The following is a 20,432-nucleotide window of genomic DNA, read 5'->3' on the forward strand; positions in this document are numbered from 1 at the left end:
AGTGGGCAATGGTCCCCAGAACCCCACGGGACTGGCTCCCGCAGTGGGCACGGCAGACCCCGTGCCGTGAACCCAGCACCCTTCCGAGGCTCCCCGTAAGGTTTCCATTTCTTATAAAATCGGAAGAAAATGAACTTTCAGGTCGAAAAAAGTGTGGGTGTTTTTTTTTTTTTTAATTGAGGAATAGTTGACATATCACACGATATTAGTTCCAGGTACGCAAGAGAAGGATTTGACATCGGTGTATGTGGAGAAGTGACCACCACCTGCCAACGCCACCACATCGTCTCTGTTTTGTTTTTCTTGGCTTTTTCTTGTGATGAGGACTTTTCAGACCTATTCTGTTAGCAGCTTTCAAATATGCTAGAGTATAATTAAGCATAGTCACCGTGGTGTACCTCCCGTGACTTCTTTATTTTATAACTGAAAGTTTATACCCTCTGACCCCTTCATCCGTTTCGCCCATCCCTGAGAAAATGTTTAATATATAACGTTAATTTTTTTTTTTTTTGAGAGAGAGTGTGTGTATGAGTCGGGGAGACAGGCAGAGGGGGAGGGAGAGACAATCTCCCGCAGATCCCTGCTCGGCACACAGCACCCCACAGGGCTCAATCTCACGACCCTGAGATCACGACCTGAGCTGAAATCCAGAGCTGGGTTGTAACATACAGTGTTAAGTTGGTTTCCGGTGTGTTAATACAGAACACTGACACATTCATTGAGCGCAGTGGGAAAGACAATAGGTGTGTGTGTTTATGTATGTGTACATGAAAATACACGTAGTTACTGCAGGAAGAGGCCCACGAAGGCAGAAGTACCCTGGGCTCGCAGAAGTCATAACGGGGCCCTGGGAGGTTACCAGAACATTCTCACAGGCCTGAAGTCTGAGACTGAGGGTCCACACGCAGCTGCCAGGTGTGGGTGTGTGTCGGGGGGGGGGTACGTTACCCTCCTCACAGCCAACACAAGGGGGGCACTGCACTCCTGGTCCTAATAACAAATAATATCCGTTAACTATTAACAAAACTCCAGGCGTTATCTCCCTTAATCCTTTTAACACTTTTGTTCTCATTTTACAGAGGAAGAGGTCGATCTGAGAGGTTAAGTAACTGGGCCCGAGGTCACACAGCTGGCAAGTGGCAGAACCAGGATTCCGCTGGTTCCATATTGCCCTCTCAAGGACATCCGAGGACCCCTTCCGCCCCAGGAGTCTGGAACTTTTCGCAGCCTTCCGCTTGGGGAGGTGGTTAATTAATTGTTTTCTGGTTGTTTCCTGTGTTCAAACTTGTCTTCCTGCTGAGGCTTGATCTCTTTATTTATTTAAAAGACTTTATTTACTTATTTGACAGAGATCACAAGTAGGCAGAGAGGCAGGCAGAGAGAGAGAGAGGAGGAAGCAGGCTCCCCGCTGAGCAGAGAGCATGATTCGGGGCTCGATCTCAGGACCCTGAGATCATGACCTGAGCGGAAGGCAGAGTGTTAACCCACTGAGCCACGCAGGCGCCTCAAAGGCCAAACTGTATTTTATACTTTCAGTCCCCTGTGTTTTGAATAAAGTCGTAGGTGCCTGCGTTCCAGGACGGAGACCCTGTGTGGCCAGCTCAGCGATGTCCTTCTTGGCACCCCGGAGGTGCCCACAGGAGCAGCTTTGCTGTGGTTCGTCCTCGATGTTGCCTCTTAGAGCAGCGCCCCCCAAAATGTGACCTTTGGTGGCCTTATGGTGGTTCGTTTCTATTTGCTTAGCGTCGTGAATGTAGCCAACTCTGTATTCGTGATATTTTATTTTCCAACCGTTCCCCAGTGGTGATGGGGGTGGTGAGTCTCTCTTCAGTAGGTCAGTCCCCAAATAGTTATTAAGCATGCACTGAGGGCTGAGAACAACGTTCTGGTGGTCTGGCTTCGGTTCAAGGTAACACCGGGATCATGAGCAGAACATCTTGAAACTTCTGAGAAGTGGGGTGCCTGGGTGGCTCAGTGGGTTAAGCCTCTGCCTTTGGCTCAGGTCATGATCTCAGGGTCCTGGGACTGAGCCCTGCATTGGGCTCCCTCCTTGGCGGAGAGTCCGCTTCTCCTTTTCCCTCTGCTCCTCCACCTTGCTCGTTCTTTCTCTCTCTCTCTCAAATAAAGAAATAAAATCTTTTTAAAAAATATTTTATTAATTTATTTGAGAGACAGAGATCACAAGTAGGCAGAGAGGCAGGCAGAGAGAGGAGGAAGCAGGCTCCGCACTGAGCAGAGAGCCCGATGCGGGGCTCGATCCCAGGACCCCAGGATCATGACCTGAGCGGAAGGCAGAGGCTTTAACCTGCTGAGCCACCCAGGCGCCCCAAGAAATAAAATCTTAAAAAAATTTTTTCTGAGAAGTGGCCAAGGAGGCAGCGAGGGAAATGTATAGCTTCAAATACATTTCTTGGTAAAAAGATGAGATGAAAAATGAATGAACTGAACATTCAACTTGAGAAGTGAGAAAAAGAGCAACGAAATAAAACAAACGAGAAGAGGAAGAGCTAACAGGACGTAAAGGAAGGAATTAAGGACAATTAAGGACACAAAACCAGGAGCTAGGTCTTTAAGAAGACCAGTATGATGGGATGTCTAGGGACATGCCCGGACTGCAGATTCCTTGGTGGGGAGCCTTCATGGATATTTCTCCCACCGAGCTTTTGGTAGTAATCGTTCAGCCAAGTGTACTAGTTATCCCTCGCCGTGTAACAAATTCATCCAAATGTAGAGACATAAAACCAGAAACAGGTTTCGCACAGCTTCTGTGCTCCAGAATCCAGACAGGACTTTGCTGAGTCTCTCACAAGGCTGTGGTCAAGCTGGTGGCGACCTCAGCCACCCCACGGTTTAAGTCGGCCAGGGGGTGGGGGTGGGGGGATCCATTGCCAGGTTCACTCGGCGGGCTGTTGGCGAGCCTCAGGTCTTCACTGACAGTGGGCTGGGGACATGGATTCCTTGGCTCATGGCACATGGGCCTCGTCGGTAGGACTGATCATAATGTGGCTTGCTTCCCCCGGAGTTAGGACACAGAGAGAGAGGGAAGGAGGGCGAGAGAGGGAGAGGGGACAGTCCTCTTTAATGTTGCTTTTTGTAATCCGTCTTTTCAGAACCTAATTTTGGAAGTGACACCCTGTGACTTTTGCCCTGTGAAAGTCTCTGGGTCCAGCCACAGTCGAGGGGAATCAATCTATGAAGGTGTGGATTCCAGGAGGTAGGGATCTCGGGGCACCACGACCCAGGCTGTGTGTCACACGAAGGTCATCCTTCTGGAGGGTGACTCTTCCTTTCTCTAAGTGAGGGCCGCGAACCATGGGTTGGGAGCTAAAGCAAGCTCTGCTACTCAGTCCTTACATGGGATCCTTCCTTCCCCATCTGAAAAATGGGACCATAATAAATATTACCTTGAACATTTGTTGAGTTTATTGTGATGAGGGCGGGATGAACTGCTGGACAGAGTACCCTATAGGAGGAAGGCTTTATTTTATTTATTTTCTCGAGAAAGAGTGAGAGAGAGAGAGAGAGAGAGTGAGCACAGAGGGAGAGGGAGAAGCAGACTCCCTGGGGAGCAGATAACCGACGCAGGGCTCCATCCCGGGATCCTGAGATCATGACCTGAGCCGAAGGCAGACGCTTAACCAGACTGAGCCACCCAGGCACCACAGAAGGCAGACGTTATTAAGAGAACGAGGTTGGTGATGCAAGAGTTGGACATTTAGATATTTTCTTTTCTTCTCTTTCTTTCCTCCCTCCCTTCCTTTTCCCCTTCCTTTTAAAAGATTTTTTTTTAATTAATTAATTTATTTATTTGACAGAGAGAGAGAGAGAGAGCGCGAGCGCACAAGCGGGCAGAGTGGCAGGCAGAGGGCGAGGGAGAAGCAGGTTCCCTGCTGAACAAGGATCCAACTCGGGGTTCGATCCCAGAACCCTGGGATCATGACCTGAGCTGAAGGCAGTCGTTCAACTAACTGAGAAACTCAGGCGCCCCTCTTTCAACAAATCTGTCTCTGATGTCACACATACACACAGAAGGGTGTCTGATTCAGAATGTGGGCATGTGCTCCCCTCTTTAAAGACTTTTCAAAAACAAGTGAGCATGTAAGTTCTTTCTACTTTGTGAGCTTATCGAAACCTTCTACGGGGAGCTAGAATTACGCTATAATCAGAAAAATAGCACCTTTACAAGGTGTAGTTTCTGTTGATTAGGGGTTTTTGTGTACAGAGCACTTGAAAACTCCTTATCTTGCTTGGGCTTTGCCGCAGCCCTGGGAGGAAGGCCGAGAAGGGATTGATTTCCTTGTGGCTTAAAATGAGGAAATCACCCTCCTCTTGAGGCGGGCGGGGGCCTGGAGGTGGTGTCCTCTGTGAGCACTGGGCAGCAAGCCACCCGTCAGCTCCTGGCACCGGAGGGCTCCCCGCGGGGTCGGCCTCCCCGCACCCCTTCCCAGAGCGGCCGCTGCCAGCTCGGACGGAAACCACTCTGGCCAACCAAACCAGGGCTCTAGAAAGTCCCGCTTTTTCGGGAATCCACCCTAAATTCTGGGTCAGGATGCAGTCAAATGTTCTATGCAAATAGATTTAATGCAGCCGCACTTTTAAGAGCAAACACTGAGAATTAAGGTTAACTGTTCAGCAAAAGGAAATGGGTCCAATCAATTTAGCCAGTGAACAGCGTAATAGTTCAGGGGCATTACACGATCGTTCTGAAATACAGATTTGTGAGTGTTAACGTTTACTCAATGAAGCAGGACAGAAAACTGCATTGAGAGAGGGCTGCCTGTGATACGAGTCCACAGAAAACCGGGAGGAGGGAAAGGCACCCGGAGAGCAAGCAGGTTTCCTTCTGGTGGGAGGGGTGTGAGCGCCTGCTTTGTTTCTGACTTTTTTCACCCTTCATATCTCGAACTGCCTTTGTGAGCCTGTCAGTGACGTAAGTCACAGAAGATCAAAGCATTTAAACCCCCAGTACCTGCCCCACCTCAGCCCTTCCCCCCACCCTTCTCTGATTTTTAACAGTTGGATGTAGATACTTGGAGAGTTTTCCTTGAATCCACCATGCGTCGCTTTTAAGACTGACTCGTACAATCAGAAAAATCATGGGGTGAGGGGAGAAGACAAAACAAAAGGCTCTCAGAATGAATCTTGACATCAGAGAAAATGAGAAGCTTCGAGGTTTTTTTTTTTTACAGAGCAAGTCTCTCTGTTTGAGGATGAGGAAGCAGGGCTTGGGACCTCGGGTGGCTTGCCAAGCTCACACAGGATTCGTGCTGGCTCTGACACCCAGCTGGGCTCGGGCTGGGCAGGGGGTGGGCCGTTAGGAGCAGGGGGTCTGGAGGCTGGGTGCGGGGGTGCTGGAGGTAGGAGGCTAGAGGCAGGAGGCTGGGTGCAGGGGGTGGAAGCTGGGTGCAGAGGGGCTGGAGGCAGGAGGCTGGGTGCAGGGGGTTGGGGGCTGGAGGCTGGGAGCAGGGAAGTCCAGAGGATGCTCTGGGTGGGGCTGGGCGCACCCAGGTGAGAAGCGTCTCACCTGTTTGTTCTGGGTACTGGGAGATGCCTGTGGGGAGACACCCGGCAGAAGGGACCAAAGTCCCCATTTATGGCCTTGAGGGAGTTAATGTGTAATATTCTAGAATATAAACTGGGCCAGGAGGTGCGATCCTGAGCCCAGGCCTCCAGGAGCCCCCGAGAGCAGCGGCCAGGAGCTGCCACCATGTCGGTGAGGATGCCGGCTTCCCCTCCCCTCCTCCGTTCCCGGATCTCTGCCTGAGCACAGCGGCTTGGTGGGGAGGCGGGGCTGGAGAAGAGCGTCACTGCCCCACTCTGGGCCTCAGTTTCCCTATCTGTATAGTGACCGAGTGGGACGGACAGACAGATGGCCTCCACTGCCCTGTCGCAGGGATGTTTTCTGCTCTTCCCACCACCCTGCAGCTCTCCCCCTCTCTACACTCAGTTGCTTATCCATAATAGTAATAATAATATTAGGAGTAATAATAATTGCTAACAGCCACTGAGTTTTTAAAAAATTATTTATTTATTTGAGAGAGAGAGAGAGAGCATGCACATGAGCGGGGTGAGGGGCAGAAGGAGAAACAGACTCCCTGCTGAGCCGGGCCTCAAACTCAGGACTCCGAGATGTGACCTGAGACCAAGGCAAACGAACTGACTGAGCTTTCCAAAGATGAAGAACTGAGGCTGGGGGAGGAAGTGGCCCAGGGTCACGACCTGTGAAGTGCAGGAGTTTGACTGGATCCTCTATGCGGTCTCTGGTTCTCTGTCATAGCTGGCTGTGTGGCTTCAGACAAGTCACTCTCCCTCTCTGAGCCTCAGTTTCCTGCCTTTGCTGAACTGGATCACAGATGGCGTCTGAGGATCAGAAGGTGCCTTAGTGTCCCGTGGCTGCCGTTTTAACACATTGACTCAGAGTTTCAGAGGGTAGAAGTCTGAAATCCAGGGGCCGGCAGGGTCAGGTCTTCCCTGAAGGCTCCAGGCGAGGATCCTTTCTGGTCTCTTCCAGCTTCCGGTGGTGCGGGGAGTCTGGTGGTCCTTGGCTGTGGCTGGACGGTTCCCATCTCTGCCTCCGTCCTCGGAGCCTTCTCCTCTGCATGTCTGTGTCCCTGGACCCACTTTCCCTTTGCTTATCAGGATGCCAGTCATATTGGGCTTAAGGCCCGCCCTAAGCAATTCTTAATTTGATTGCACCTGCAAAGACCCTATCTCCAGATAGGTCACAGCCTCGGGTGTTAGGTGGCCGTGACTTTTTGGGAAACAGCGTTCGAGAATGTGTGGGGCACCTGGGTGGCTCAGTTGGTTGAGCGGTTACCTTCAGCTCAGGTCATGATCCCAGGGTCCTGGGATTTAGGGTCCCTGCTCAGCACAGAGCCTGCTTCTCCTTCTCCCTCTGCCTGCCGCTCTGCCTACTTGTGCTCTCTATCTCTCTGTCAAATAAACAAATACAATCTTAAAAAAGAAAAAAAAAGATGCAGAATGTGAATGCCATGGGTGGGGTCATGTGTGGCAGGGATGACTTCGTCCCTGTCCTCAGCCTCTGGGGGGCGGGGGGGGGGGGAAGCTCTGTGGCGCAGAGACCTTCCCGACACTCTTTCCGCTTCTCTGCTCATCCCATCCCTGCCCTCTCTTCCCTCCTGCTCCGGAGAGCACCCAGTCCAAATCCCTTATATTAATGGTGGGGGAACCCTTCCCAGCTCGGTGCCCTTGAGTGAGCAGAGGGTGAGTGTGACCTGCAGTCCCATGAGATGGTGCTTGTGAGTGGGTGCCGCCGGCAGAAAGGCTCTGGGCATGCGCGTGATGGGCTTTTTGTGGAATGCTTCTCTGTTGGCACAGGGAAAATTTGAGATAACGAATATGGACATGAAGTTGGGGACAACCCTGAAGATCAAGGGCAAGATTGCCAGTGATGCTGATGGGTGAGCAAGGGGTGGGGCGGGGGGGTGGGGCGGAAGGGGGCAGGGGAGCTGTCCACAGGCCCAAACAGTCCTGGAAGGTGGGAGCCAGCAGGGCAGCCCTGTGAGATGCACACAGAGGACAGCGACCTCAGCCCAAAGGGGCCTTTTTTATGTCCTTGCTCATTCTCACACCCTCCCACCCCCACGCTGGCTCCCCTCCTGTGAGGCGCCTGCCTTCATGGCTGAGGCTGCTTGGGGACCCTCAGAATTTCACAGCTCGTGCTATACGCTCAACTCCCCAAAGATGGTCCCCAAAGATGTTGAAGGGGCAGGTGGAGAAGCCCCTGGAGCTCTGCCCAGTCCCCCGGCGGTCAGGTGTCTCTATTGAAAGCCCACGCCCTCTCCCTCCATCACCCTCTTCACCCCGCTGAATGGACAGAGGGCCTCACACGTTACACCGGAGACAGCCACCAGGAGGCGCCAAGGGGTCTCACTTGCCTCCTCTCCATTAGAAGGGGCTTCAGTGACCCTCCCCCAGGTTACAGCTCAGCATTAGGGTCTATCCGTGTGCTGAACTGGTAGAGAATTTCTTGGGGCCGATCTCCATGAGCTTTTGGTTGGGAAGGGGTGGGCTGATGCAGGTGGGAGGAGCCAAGAACAAGGTCACCCCCTCCTCCTACTTGGGTTCCTCACGTTTACAGACATTTGTGAGCCTCAGGTCTGAAACCCCCCGCTGAAGGCACCCTCTTTGTGACTCAGCGTGTTCTCCTCTCAGGCACCTTGACAGCCTAAGCCAGGCTGTAGAGGTGCTGTCAAGAACTCACACAACCGGGGCGCCTGGGTGGCTCAGTGTGTTAAAGCCTCTGCCTTTAGCTCAGGTCATGATCCCAGAGTCCTGGGATCGAGCCCCACATCGGGTTCTCCGCTCGGCAGATAGCCTGCTTCCCTCTCTCTCTCTGCCTGCCTCTCTGCCTACTTGTGATCTCTGTCTGTCAAATGAATAAATAGAATCTTAAAAAAAAAAAAAAAAAAAAAACCTCACACAACCCCTGATTGAGCGCCTGCAATGACAGGGAGCTCACATTTAACGTTTAAACCTTAGCTTAAATGTTTAGGGCCAAACTCAAAGGCCTCCAGATACCTGAGGACAGCAGTTCTCCCCCCCCCCCAGGATGGGCATCTCCCATCCCGGAGACTGTCACTCTCAGTGACCCTCCTGTCCAGAGCCCCAGTCCAGGCACCAAACGGAATGCAGTACTCCCCATGCTAAGTTTGACCCGGTTGTCGCCTCCTTTGTTTTAAGGCACGAGCTGCAATTAACACTTTCTCTCATGATCCTTTCTGCCTGTGGTCAACCCGAGCAGTTTCCCCCAGGGCTGGCCCCCAATCCTGACCTGTCACCCCTTTCCCGGCAGATTTGTGATCAATCTGGGCCAGGGGTCGGAGCAGCTCAACTTGCATTTCAACCCACGCTTCAGTGACTCCACTATCGTCTGCAACTCGAGGGATGGCAGCTGGGGGCAGGAGCAACGTGAAGGTCACATGTGCTTCAGCCCAGGGTCAGAAGTCAAGGTGAGGTCGAAGGGGAAAGGCGCCTGAGGAGGAGGTCACTGGGAGAGCCCAGAGGGTAGGGCCCCCTGGCTTAGACACGTGTTGGCACTGTTTGAGCCACCGCGGGCCGCCCCGGCCCTCTTCCAGGGCCTCCTGCCTCCCTGACACCCACCTCCCTCCACAGATCACCGTGACCTTTGGGAATGACGGCTTCGAAGTGAAGCTGCCAGATGGGCACCAGCTGACCTTTCCCAACAGGCTGGGCCACAGCCACCTGAGCTACCTGAGCGTGCTGGACGGGCTGAGCGTCTCCTCCTTCAAGATCGACTAAGGAGACAGCATCTCCCCGAAGTAAAGACCCCGGGTGCAGATGCCCTCTCCTGAGCGTCTCTACCCACTCACGCAGGACCAGCGGTTCCTGCCCCTGGGACCCTACTCTCCTCCCCTAAGACTAAGAACCAAAAAAAGAACCTGTCTTCAGCCAGTCTTTCCATGGCCGGTGTTTTCCATACATTGTCACGCCCTCAGCATCCTCACGCAACGGAGAAGGAAACTGAGGCACGAGGTCACAGGGCTGCAAGGTGGGGGTCGGGACGTGCTCCCAAACCCTTGCAAGCACCCACTGCTGCCTATTTGTCTCCGATTATCACCAGGCTAAGCGCCAAGCTGCCCCCTGGGATCTCGGGGCAGGTCCTGGTTCCAGGCACCTGGGCCAGGGGCTGTTCCAGGAACTGTAGATAAGGCTCCCACCTGCGCCTCTTTATCGCCGGAACATTCATTCCAACCTGGTTACTCATTACCCCCTGCCTCGGCCCCTCCCCTCACTGGGGGCCCCCGGGGGTGTGGGTGATGGGGGGGGGCGAAGTCGTGATTCTTTGGTTTTCCAAACATGTTGGGAGTCTGTTTAAGCAGGTGGAGGGGACCCTGTTCTCCCAGGTCCCCAAGCATCTTGCAGGACACCTTTTATCAAAAAGCTTTTTTTTTAATCAGGACCCAGAAGTGGGTCTGGGGTGCACAGGAAGATGGGATTCCTCCCCTGTGAGGTCACACCTGACTTTTCTCTGAGACTTTTGGGATAAGCCAGGGGTTAGGTTTGTAATGTCAGGGAAGCAGCCTTAGGCAAGGGCTGGGGCTCTCGAGTATGCAGCACGGACCCTGCTGGGGGCAGCTCTATGATGAGCTAGGGACAGGCGGTCCCTTTGGGAGAGGAGACAAAGGCCCTGTGTGGTATGCACCCCGCTGCCCCCCCCTTCCACCCCCAGCAAGGACAGTTTTCGCAGCACAAAGGCTGCACTGTGAGGCTGGGCCCTCCACAACCAGTGGGGGGTGGCACAGGGGTGGGGGTGGGCCTCAGGAATGGCCGTGGGTCCAGAGTGGCCGGGGGAACTGGGCAAGGCAGCCCAGCAGGACCCAGAACGAGCCTGGTCTCCTCTGGCCTCCCTCCCTCGTCTGTCCTGCAGAGGTGCGGAGGAGCTGGGGGGCGACTCGGCTCTCCCATCAATCACGGGGAGATCTAGTTGTCAGGTGCAGGTTCTGCACCTGCGCTGTTCCTGGGCGGCGCCCTGGGTCCAGGCAGGGTCCTGAGCTCACACCTTGACTTCATCGTCTTCCTCAGCATCAGCAAACTCGAAGGTGTTTGCTTGCACTGTGCTGGGCACGGGGGCCCTGCTGGCTGCCTGGGGAGCCCCCCACTCTTCGTCCAGGCTCTCCCAAGAAGCCCGAGCCTGGGGAAGCACCTTCCTGGGCTCCGGCCAGGAATCTACCTCAGTGTGGTGGCGGATGCCCTGCCTGTCCCTGTCCCCCCAGCCTGCTCCCCAGTGCCTGCCGGGGGCCATATGAGCAGGTGCATGGGGATACTCTTCCACGGGGCTGGCCCTCATCTCAGCTGCTGGGCCCAACCCAGTAGTTACCCCATTGGGGCAGTGTCCACGGGACTGCGGGCTTGAGGCAGGGGCTGAGGGACTGGCAGCAGGGACTGGGGGACTGGCGGCAGGGGCTGGGGGGCTTGTGGTGGGGGCTGGGGTCTCAGCTGCAGAGGCTTCTGAAAGGCTCATGACCCCAAGCAGCTCACTGAGGAGGGACGGGCCAAGGTCGAGGTCCAGGTGGAAGGATAGGAGGGAGTCAGAGCGGCGAAGCCCCGACTCCGGGGGGGAGGTACTATCACGGTCTCGGTCACGAGGCTTTTCCTGGCGAGGCAGGCGGGAGATAGTGCAGAACCCAGAGTCCACGCCTGGAAGAAAAATGGGGAGCAGGGTCAAAGCTGGGGTCCCTAACCAGGAATTGAGGAGGGGAGAGCCAGGACCGGGCCCAGGTTGCTAAGTGGCCTCTAGCATGTCACTCTCCCATCTTGCCTCAGTTTCTCCCCTCTTTCCAATATAGTGAACCCTGGAGTCTCTCATAGCATCTTCTTATCAAGTCTAGAAGTGGAAAATGGACACACAGTCCTCATTCCCGTTTTGCAGATTAAGAAAGTAAGACTCAGTTGGAGACAAGGGGAAAGGCTTGCCCTGGGTCACAGAGTCTGAGGGGGTGGAGCCAAGCCTGGAGCTCAAACCTCTTGGCTCTCGGTCCCAACTGATGGTCACGGTCCCTGGTCCCCTTCCATGACAGGGGCCGAGGGTTGCAGCCGAACCCACAGCTCGTGGGCTGGTTTGTAGGCACAGGGAGAGAACCAGCAGCCAGGGTCTGACTGCACAGAAGTCACAGACTCAAAGGACAGGCAGATGCCCTGCGAAGGACCTCTAGACCACACTCTCGCTCCAGGACCGCCAGGCCCGAGGCCCCGGGGTGTTTACTGCGGACCAGTCCCCAGTGGAGATCTGAGCAGCGCAGCGGGAAGGCGGAGCTCTGGAGGAAGCCCCGGCGGTGAGGCAAAGCCACATGGCAGGGAATGGCCACCAGGGGGCAGCAGGGGCTCCACTTCCCAGGTGAGCTGAGCAGTGGCTCCCAAGTGGCCCTGGCCACGCACCCACACAGCAGGAGGGACCTCTGGCTTCTGTCCCTGGGAGTGTTTTTTCCAAAATGGCCAAGTTACAGGAACTTCTGTTCAAATAACAACACAGCAGTCCTGTGTCCTAAGCACCTACTCTGCGACTCGGGGCCATACCTGATGCATGTTATCCCATCTGTGGATCCCAGCAACGACGCTCGTGGACCCATGATACAGGCCAGGCCTTGACCTGACAGAGGTCAGCTGGCCTGTCGGACATCAGGCAGAACCAGGATTTTAATCCTGGGCCCAGACTCCCAGTCTCTCCACTCTGTCATTCTGATGCAAGAGGGCTGCTTCGGTTGAAGGGGACAGGAGGGGATGGGCTGGCTCGGCCAGGGGCCCGGACACAGCGGGGCAGGTTAGAGGCCCACAGGACTCCAACCCAAGCTCCTTACCTCTCAACTTCAGTGTGTTTTGGGGAGTGGGCTGGTTTGTCCCTCTTGGGGGACAAACAAACCCCCACCCCATCCAATGTCTGCAGTCTGGGCCTGACCTCCGTGGGGAAACCAAACTAACATGGGGGAAAAGCGGCCACTTGGAGGCTGGGCTGACCCATCAAACCCTTCCAGCACCTACAGAATGAGCAGCGAGCCGGGCCCTCACCGTAACTGGAGCAGCCGTCCGTGGAGCTGGGAGGGCTGCGATCGAAGGTGAATTTGCCCACCACGAGGCTGTCGTAGGCGGCCTGGTTGAGCTGGGGCAGGGAGATGGCATTCTTGATGATCGGGGAGACCGCGGGTGGAGCAGGGGAGGGTGCGGGCGGGGAGGCCATCCGCCGGGGCGGTGCCCCCACCCGCCGCACCTGCTGGAGCTTCTTGGCCAGGAAGCTTCGGGGTGAGCGGTGAGTGCTCCCCGAGTTGCCCCCGTGGTTGCTGAGAAAGGAGGTGTCGCCAAAGACGTCCCCGCCACGGCCCACGTGCATGGTGTGGCGGAAGTCCCCAAGCGGGGGGCTGATCATGTCTGCCGTCAGCCGCCTCTTCCCGTGCGAGCTGGACACCCAGCCCACGGGTGAGAGCTTGCCCAGGCTCATGGTGGGGGCTCTTCCTGCCCCCTGGGGGCCTGGCATCAGCTCTGGCTCTTCACAACTGCTGGTCCATGCCCCTGCCCGGGGCTTGGGCTCGGGGTCTGCGTCTCAGCTCCCTCCTTCCCCGCAGAAGGGGGTGCACGAAGGCTGCCCCCCTCACCCCCTGCGCTCCTAAGGTGTTGCCCCCAAAGGCTGCGGCTGTGGAAGGCCCATGGCTGTTCTCTCCCTGGGGCCTGCCTCCTGGCCCCGGGGAAGCTCCCGTAGGTGTTCGGTCTCAGAACAGGGAAGGGACAGGTTGTGCCTCGAGTGTGGACAGCCCCTCTCTGCCCAGGGGTAGATTCCTGAAAGAAAGAGAGAAAATGATGGTGGGCCCGGGGGATCCTGGGTCCAAATCATCTCGAGGGAGAGCAGGGGACTACACCCACCGGACAGAGACGGGGGTCACTGCCAGTGCACGAGGAGGACACGCTGTATAATTCGGGGCACCTGACATTGAAGAGTAGGCAAAGGAAGTGACAGGGGTAAGGTCGGCATTGTGGCTGCCGCTGAGCAGGGTCCACTGGGAGGGGGGACAGAATAATCCACCCAGCTGTCCACTCGAGATGCGCAGCTGGAAGAAGCGTGGATGGTCCTTATAGCCACACCATCTGGGACGCACCTACTAAGTGCTGGTAAATTACCTCTTGTCATTCATGAAACTCACACGACAGCCCTGAGGGAGGCACTGTTTTACAGCAACGGGGGGCACCGAGAAGAGAACTGACTTGCATGAGTCTACCCGGTCAAAAGGCCAAGGCAGGGGCGCCTGGGTGGCTCAGCCACTAAGCGTCTGCCTTCGGCTCAGGTCATGATTCCAGGGTCCCGGGATTGAGCCCCGAATCAGGCTTCCTGCTCAGCGGGAAGCCTGCTTCTCCCTCTCACTTGCCTTGCTTGTGTTCCCTCTCTCGCTGTGTCTCTGTGTCAACTAAATAAATAAAATCTTAAAAAAAAAAAAAAGGCCAAGGCACAGCCCATCCCTTACTCCGCCCCACCAACTCAGAGTCCTTGAGCCCCAAGCTACAGTCTCCTCTGCTGCCAGGTTGAGCAAATCACCCCTCCTTCTCTGTGGGTTAAACTGTCTTCCACTCAGAGAAGCCAGGAGGGAGGTGGTGCCCTGCCACCGGCTTTGGGAACTGCTGTGTAAATAACCTTCACCGAGGTTTCTCACAACCCTCCGCCTTCAAGGTGCTTCCCGGAAAAAGGATCCTGTGGTCAAAAGTGGCTTTTCCCAGCTGTCAATTGCATGCCTGAGCAGATTCAAGGCTCTGAGTAGGCCCGCAGGGAAGAACTTTACTATTTTCAAATTGAGGCAGGAGACTTGCTGTCAGGGAACAAGTTTTAGAAAAAGCTTAGTTGGTGCCGGAAGCTATTCCTCGCTCCCCCCTCCCCATCCTTCTCTAAGCTTCTCGTGGTCTGATCCCATCCCTGGAGAACGCCTATGAGCCTGTGGTCTGATCTCTGGTTTTCCTGTGGCCCAGAGAGGGTCCAAGTTTGCTCAAGGTCATTGCAAGAAAGCTAGTCGAGACTTGAACTCAGGTCAGGTCACATCAGGAGAGCTAGTCAAAACTTGAACTCAGAGCCTCTGACTCACATAGCCTTTGACTGTCTCCTGGAGCCCAGTCTTGTTTCCCCAAAGTAGCAACACACTGTGAAGGTGTGGCCGATGTCTTGATGCTCCTGTCTCCCTCCCTCCTGGCACCCGGCTTGGGCTCTGCACGTGGCAAGTGCCGTATCAACAGGGGTTCAATAGCGGGAGATAGCTACAACAACCTTCCTGCCGAAAGATCACCCCTAGCCACCTTCCAAGGGAGGGCACGTAGGTGGGTGGGTGGGAAAAAGCTTCACCGTATGACCTTGAGCAAGTCACCTACTGCCAAGGGCCTGGGACCTCAGCTGATAAAAGTTGATAATAATCCTCAACAAGAACACCTAGATCTGTGCCTCAACTTTTTTTTTTTTAATTTTGCAGCCACCTCCAAGCAGAAAAATCTCAATACTGCCCTCTGAATGTTATTTGAAATTCAAAATAGGTTAAATAACAAGATAAAAACAAAGAAAGCAATAAAACAAAGCTTGCTTTGTTCTCTGACTACATTCTCTTCCCTTCCCACCTTCAGATCCTCCCCCAACGCTAACTCCTCCCCCTGGGGGGGGTGTGTGTGTGAATCATCCTTTTCCCTGGCACCCCCGGCACCAAGTCCTCGTGGAATGTTTGCTAAGTTACGGAGCACTCTGCAGTTGGCCAACCAGTACATGACGTCATCGGACTCCTAGAGCCCCGCAAAGCTAAGGGTTAGCCCATTTTTACAGGGAGAGCCAAGGTTCAGAGGGAAGGGACCTGGCCAAGGTCACCTAGCAGGTACATGGCAGGGGCCAAGTTTCCGAGCTCTGCAGAGATGAGGGATGACTTTTTGGGAGGGGGAAGGAACTGGGGGGGTCACCCTGAGCTGCCGTGTTAGGGGTCCCTATGTCTGCCTTGTGCCTACACCCACTGCATTCCCAGCCCCCACCTCGAAGTAGCCGCTCTTGTCTCAGCAAAAGGGACTCTGGTGCCCACAGAATCCCCATGGTCACTTTGACTTTCGAGCCCAGCTTCTGCCCAGTCTTAGGATGCTCCTGCCTCCCAGATGCCTCTGGAAGGTCTGTACTCACCCTCTACCTTGCACACTGCAAGAAAGAGACCCTGCCCATAGAGTGGTTGTGGGGTCAAGGGCAGGGCATTGCTACCGGGGACCTCTTTTCCCACGTGGAAAACAAGAACAAACATCAAGAGCTGGTCCTTTCCCAGAGAAGCTGTAAGAGCCCCAGTTCCTGGAGCAGAGCAGCCTCAGCTCTAACCCAACATGCTAGCACTAACATCTCTCATTCGGGGACCCCTTGGTCCCAGCTACTTGGCCCCAGGTGCTGCCTGCAGGGTTTATTGGGGAAGATCAGATGCACCCACCTGGCCCTGGAAGAAGAGGGGCTCCAGGTGTCCCGGTGCAAGGCCTACTTCCTCCCACCAGCCCAGAATTACTATCTGTTAACGCTCACGACACCCATTTTACAGGTGAACAAAATGAGGTGCAGAAAAGGGGACTGACCGGCCTCAAGTCACAGAGCAAAGAAAGTGCCATGGCCGGGAGTCTCCCTGGGATTCTGTTACTATCACTAGTAAATGCCAGGGCAGAGGAAGAACCACAAGGGCCCAGAGAGGGTTGTTGGAGGCGGCAATGCCCAGCAGCTGAGCTCAGGAAGGGCAGGCCTGGGAGGCAGGAGACTCAGCTGCGTGCATTCAGTGCCCGCGACCTGGGCAGGAGTGGTCAGCGAGCAGCCTCAAGGTCCCAGCAGTCCTCGTATTTAGTCTACAGAGGATAGTCAGGCGGAAGCACTTGGGAAGAGGTTACTCAATGGTGGTCATGACCGCAAAGGACAAGGTTTGAGGGGGGAGGCAGGGACCACGCTTTCACAGCGGCCGACAGGGGCCGCTGTGGAGGCTCCATGGTGCGGTGGAGGGAGGGGGCTGTCTGACATTGGGGGAGGGCAGAGGCTGGGCGGCTGCACCCTCGGGCTCACCTGGGGGTCACCTGCGTGCCTACCAGCGCGCCACCTGTCACCAGGGAGGCCACGCACACGTACACAGCCCCCTCGCCACCGGTGTCCAGCTAGGTAACACCACCAGTACCGCTGGACAGCGCGGCCCTGCCTGGGTCAGGACTGGCCCTAGAATAAAAGATTAACTCCCTGGGGACCCTCGTAGCCGCCCCTCCCCACCCCCGCACGTGGAGAGACGGGCAAACTGAAACCAGGAAAAGGGCATCAAGCTGTCCGAAGTCGCAGTGGGGACCCTGTTGCTGGACTCTGAGGGGGTTAGGAGGGAGCACCAAGGGCCACAGGGGAGTGAGAGGAAAAGCGTGCGGGGCGGGGGGGAGACATTTCTTGGCCCCCCACTCCAAGTTAGGGCCGAAGCCCTCTACTCGGGGAAGGGGTTGGCCACGGACCAAGTGTCCCCCAGTCCTGGTTTCCAGTCCCCGAAAGGCGCTTGGCGCTGCCTCGGGCGGGTCCCTCTGCCTCTCTAGGCCTCAGTTTCCCGGTCTAGAAAATGGGCTTCAGACTTCGTGCGTCTTGCCTGGTAGAGGCAAGGACGGAACAGTCTCGAGGCCAGTAGGCGCTGGAAGTCCCGGGAAAGACTGGCCATAAAACATTCCCTCTGGGAGGCAGGGGTTTAGAATGGGGAGGGTCGCTCCGCGGGAGAAGGGGACAGACAGCCGGCTGCCGTGGCCCGAGGGGAACCGGACGGGATGACCTCATCCGCTGCTCGGCTTGGAATGCGGCGGTTGGGGAGGGGGCAGGGTGCCTGGTCCATCTCCCCAGCGGTCCCTCCCGCCCCCCACTTCCCGCTCTCCACGCCGGCCTCGCCAAGGGGCCCGACATTCCGGGACATCGCCCCCTCCCCGTTCCTTCCCTTCCTTTCCCAGGGCAGGAAGGAGCGTAGACGGCCCTCCGCTCGCCCCCTCCTCCCGCAGTCCGCTTTACCGCTCACCCACCCCAACTCTGCGCCCCTCCGCTCGCCGGGGACAGTACAAAACAACCCCCAAACTTGGAGGGACCCCGCGCCGCTCCCGCGGCCCGCGGCTGGGCCTTGCTTGTTGGCACCGGGGGCGCCTTGGGCCGCCTGGCCTCCCCCCCACCCCAGCCCCCGGGTGCCTAGGAGGGTGCCGGGTTCCCCCCACCCCCGCCGGCGTCCACACCCACCCGGGTGGCGGTGTTACCTTCGCTCCGCGAGCCCCGGGGGCCGGGGACCGGGGGCCGAGGGGCGGACGCGGCGGCAGGGGTGGCGGCAGCGCGTCGCGGCGCGCAGCCCGGGCGAGTGGCTGGGCCGGTCTGCGCCGCCCTGGCCGCGGGCTCCGCGGGCTGGCTCCGGGGGCGGGGGCGGGGTGTGGGCGCTCTCCCTCCCCGCGCCTCGCTCCTCCCGCCCGCGGGCGGGGCCGGGCCCCCTCCGGGGCAGCAGTCGGGCCGCCCCGAGGGGCGGTGAGAGCCGGAGTGGGGGGGGGGGGGCGGCCAGGGCGCGAGGCCGGGATTCTGGCCCGCGGCCCCGGGCAGGGGGGGACCCGGGGAAAGTGCGGGTGCCCGGGGGCGGGAAGGGGGTGGGGAGACGCGCGTCGTCGGCAGCCCTCCCCTCCCCCACTGGCTCCCCGCGGGGCCTCGGGGCGCCCAGACCTGAGGACTCTGGCTCCTGACCTCCCCAGCCGCTCCTTTCGGGTCTCCGGGGCCTTGAATGCCGGGAAGACTCGCGTAGACCCTGAGCTCTACAAGTTGGGATGCCCACTGCCTTTCTCTCAATCCCGGATTCCTTTCAGTCCAGTGCAGGCCTCAGGGATGCTCGGACAAGACCTGACTGAGCCAGACCCGGGAGCAGACCCCAGTAGGCAACTTGTAGAGTGGTGTATGGTGTGGCAGTCAGGATGGGCAGTCAAGCCAACCGCCTGGTTTCCTCCCCGGCCCTAGCCACTGCTTATCCTTTCTGGGCCTCAGTTTCCCATCTGTAAAATAGGATAATAGTAGGCACAGATGTTATGTTCTTAGCTGTTCTCTGCTCTGTCAGCACCTAGGAGGCCTGTTGAACAGGTACTCAATGGTGGTAAGACCACACCTGAGATGGATGGGTTCCGAAAGCTTTATTGAGCACCCCCCAACCCCACCTGGGAGGGGCAGGGAACCGCCCTGCACAGGTCCTCAAGGAGGGGAGACAGAGCTCTGATCCCTGTCTCTCTCTCTCTCTCTTTTTTTTCTCCCCTCCTCTGATACTGTGAGTTCCCTGGGGATAGGCAGAAAGTCCCCGGGGCTGTCATTGCACAGAGACCCCTAACGGCCTCCAGGGGAGAGGAGGGGCCCAGCAAGTGCGAAGGTGGTAGCTGACTTAAGCTGTAAAGGACACGTAGGCAGGGGGAACGGAGGAGAAGGGCACAAGTAAAGATTTGGAGCTAAGGATCTCCTGGAGGAGGCGGGTGTGGCTGGAGGAAGTCGTCTGAGTGTGATGTCCGGACTGGGGAGGAGGGCCATGCTTACGCTCAGGTGGAGGAGATAAGGTTTTGCTATTGACAGAGGGCTCACCCTCTGGCATTGGCTCCCTGCATCCTCACACTGACCACCAAGGCACGGGGTTATTTCTGCAGCTGGACAGAGGAACAGGTGGGGAAACTGAGGCCCAAAGAATTCCCAGCACCTGCTCGAGTGGCACAGCAGTAGGACTGAGACTCCCGTGGGTCAGAGCCCTTTCCTCGGGGTCTGGCTCGGAGGTGATTTGTCCCGGGGGGGAACTAGGGACAGTCTCAGGGGTGCTGAAAAGCACGGGTGAAAAAGAAGGAAGACTACCCCTGAGAGGCAGGGATGCGGGCGGGGGCACAGTCAAGGGCTGGGAGAGAACTGGGCCAGGTGGTGGGGGCTTAACCTTGGGCCGGGCCTCCAGCCTCTCCCGGGCAGGATGGGGAGCCAGCTGGCAGTGTGAGTCAGATATGTATTTGGAAGCCCTTTCTCTGAGCCAGGAATGGACTGGAAGGACAGTGATGGAGGCAGGGACTAGGAGCTGTTATCATTAATAGTGGTAGTAATAACCAGCATTTATTGAGCATCGAGTGTATACCAGTCCCTTACAGCCTCTTACAGGCGCTGCCACATTTAATCCTCATGAGAGCCCCATAGGGACAATAGTGCCTCATGTCCGTTTTGCAGAGACGTGCAGTGATTTGCCCAAAGCTTCCTGCTCTGGTACGATGGCCATACTTCCCCGTTTGCCCAGGATGGGCCCAGCACAACTATTTTATCTTTTAAAAGATGTTATCAAAAATTTTTTAAAGAGTTATTTATCTGAGAGAGAGAGAGAGAGAGAGAGAGAGAGAGAGGAGAGGGGAGGAGGCAGAGGGAGAGACAATCTCAAGCAGACTCCATGCCAAGCACGGAGCCTGACACGGGGCCCGATCCCACAACCCTGAGACCATGACCTGAGCTGAAATCAGGAGTTGGACACTTATCCGACTGAGCCACCCAGGCACCTCTAAGGTTTTATGTTTAAATAATCTCTATACCCAGCATGGGGCTTGAACTTACAACCTTGGGATCAAGAGTCGCAGGCCCCACCGACTGAGCGAGCCACGCGCCCCTCAGCGTATTAACAATAGTTCCTTTTACTCTCAAAGGTGACCTATGTAGGCAATAAATTACTTGGCATTCTAGCCAGAGGATCCCCTGAACAACTAGCAAAGGAAGCAATTTAGTGCTGTGTCAAAGGCTTTGAACCCAAAACTTGGCTCAAGCGGCTTCCCAGGCACTGTGTGACTCTTGTCTATAAAATGGTATATACCAGGGCAGATATTTGCCACTTGTGGCCAGCCCCAGAGATGGCTGAGAAGGCAGTCTTAGTGGGAATGCTTACAGCCTGCTGCACACT

At 56.5% G+C, this 20,432-nt stretch overlaps 2 protein-coding genes across 2 annotated transcripts; one reads left to right on the forward strand and one right to left on the reverse strand.

Moving 5' to 3' along the window:
* The first annotated feature begins 5,663 nt into the window (after nt 1-5,663).
* Nucleotides 5,664-9,432, forward strand: LGALS2 (galectin 2). The gene is made up of 4 exons (XM_080811326.1): nt 5,664-5,713; nt 7,339-7,421; nt 8,816-8,972; nt 9,136-9,432. Exons 1-4 carry the CDS (start codon nt 5,708-5,710, stop codon nt 9,280-9,282), a joined length of 393 nt encoding a protein of 130 aa, XP_080667452.1. The 5' UTR covers nt 5,664-5,707; the 3' UTR covers nt 9,283-9,432.
* A 483-nt stretch (nt 9,433-9,915) lies between these two features.
* CDC42EP1 (CDC42 effector protein 1) lies at nt 9,916-17,891 on the reverse strand. The gene is made up of 3 exons (XM_080811781.1): nt 17,758-17,891; nt 12,547-13,308; nt 9,916-11,181 (listed from the first exon to the last, which is right to left on the reverse strand). Exons 2-3 carry the CDS (start codon nt 13,007-13,009, stop codon nt 10,538-10,540), a joined length of 1,107 nt encoding a protein of 368 aa, XP_080667907.1. The 5' UTR covers nt 13,010-13,308; nt 17,758-17,891; the 3' UTR covers nt 9,916-10,537.
* Between the last annotated feature and the right edge of the window lie 2,541 nt (nt 17,892-20,432).

This window comes from Martes martes (assembly GCF_963455335.1).
Source record: "Martes martes genome assembly, chromosome: 8".
NCBI lineage: Eukaryota > Metazoa > Chordata > Mammalia > Carnivora > Mustelidae > Martes > Martes martes.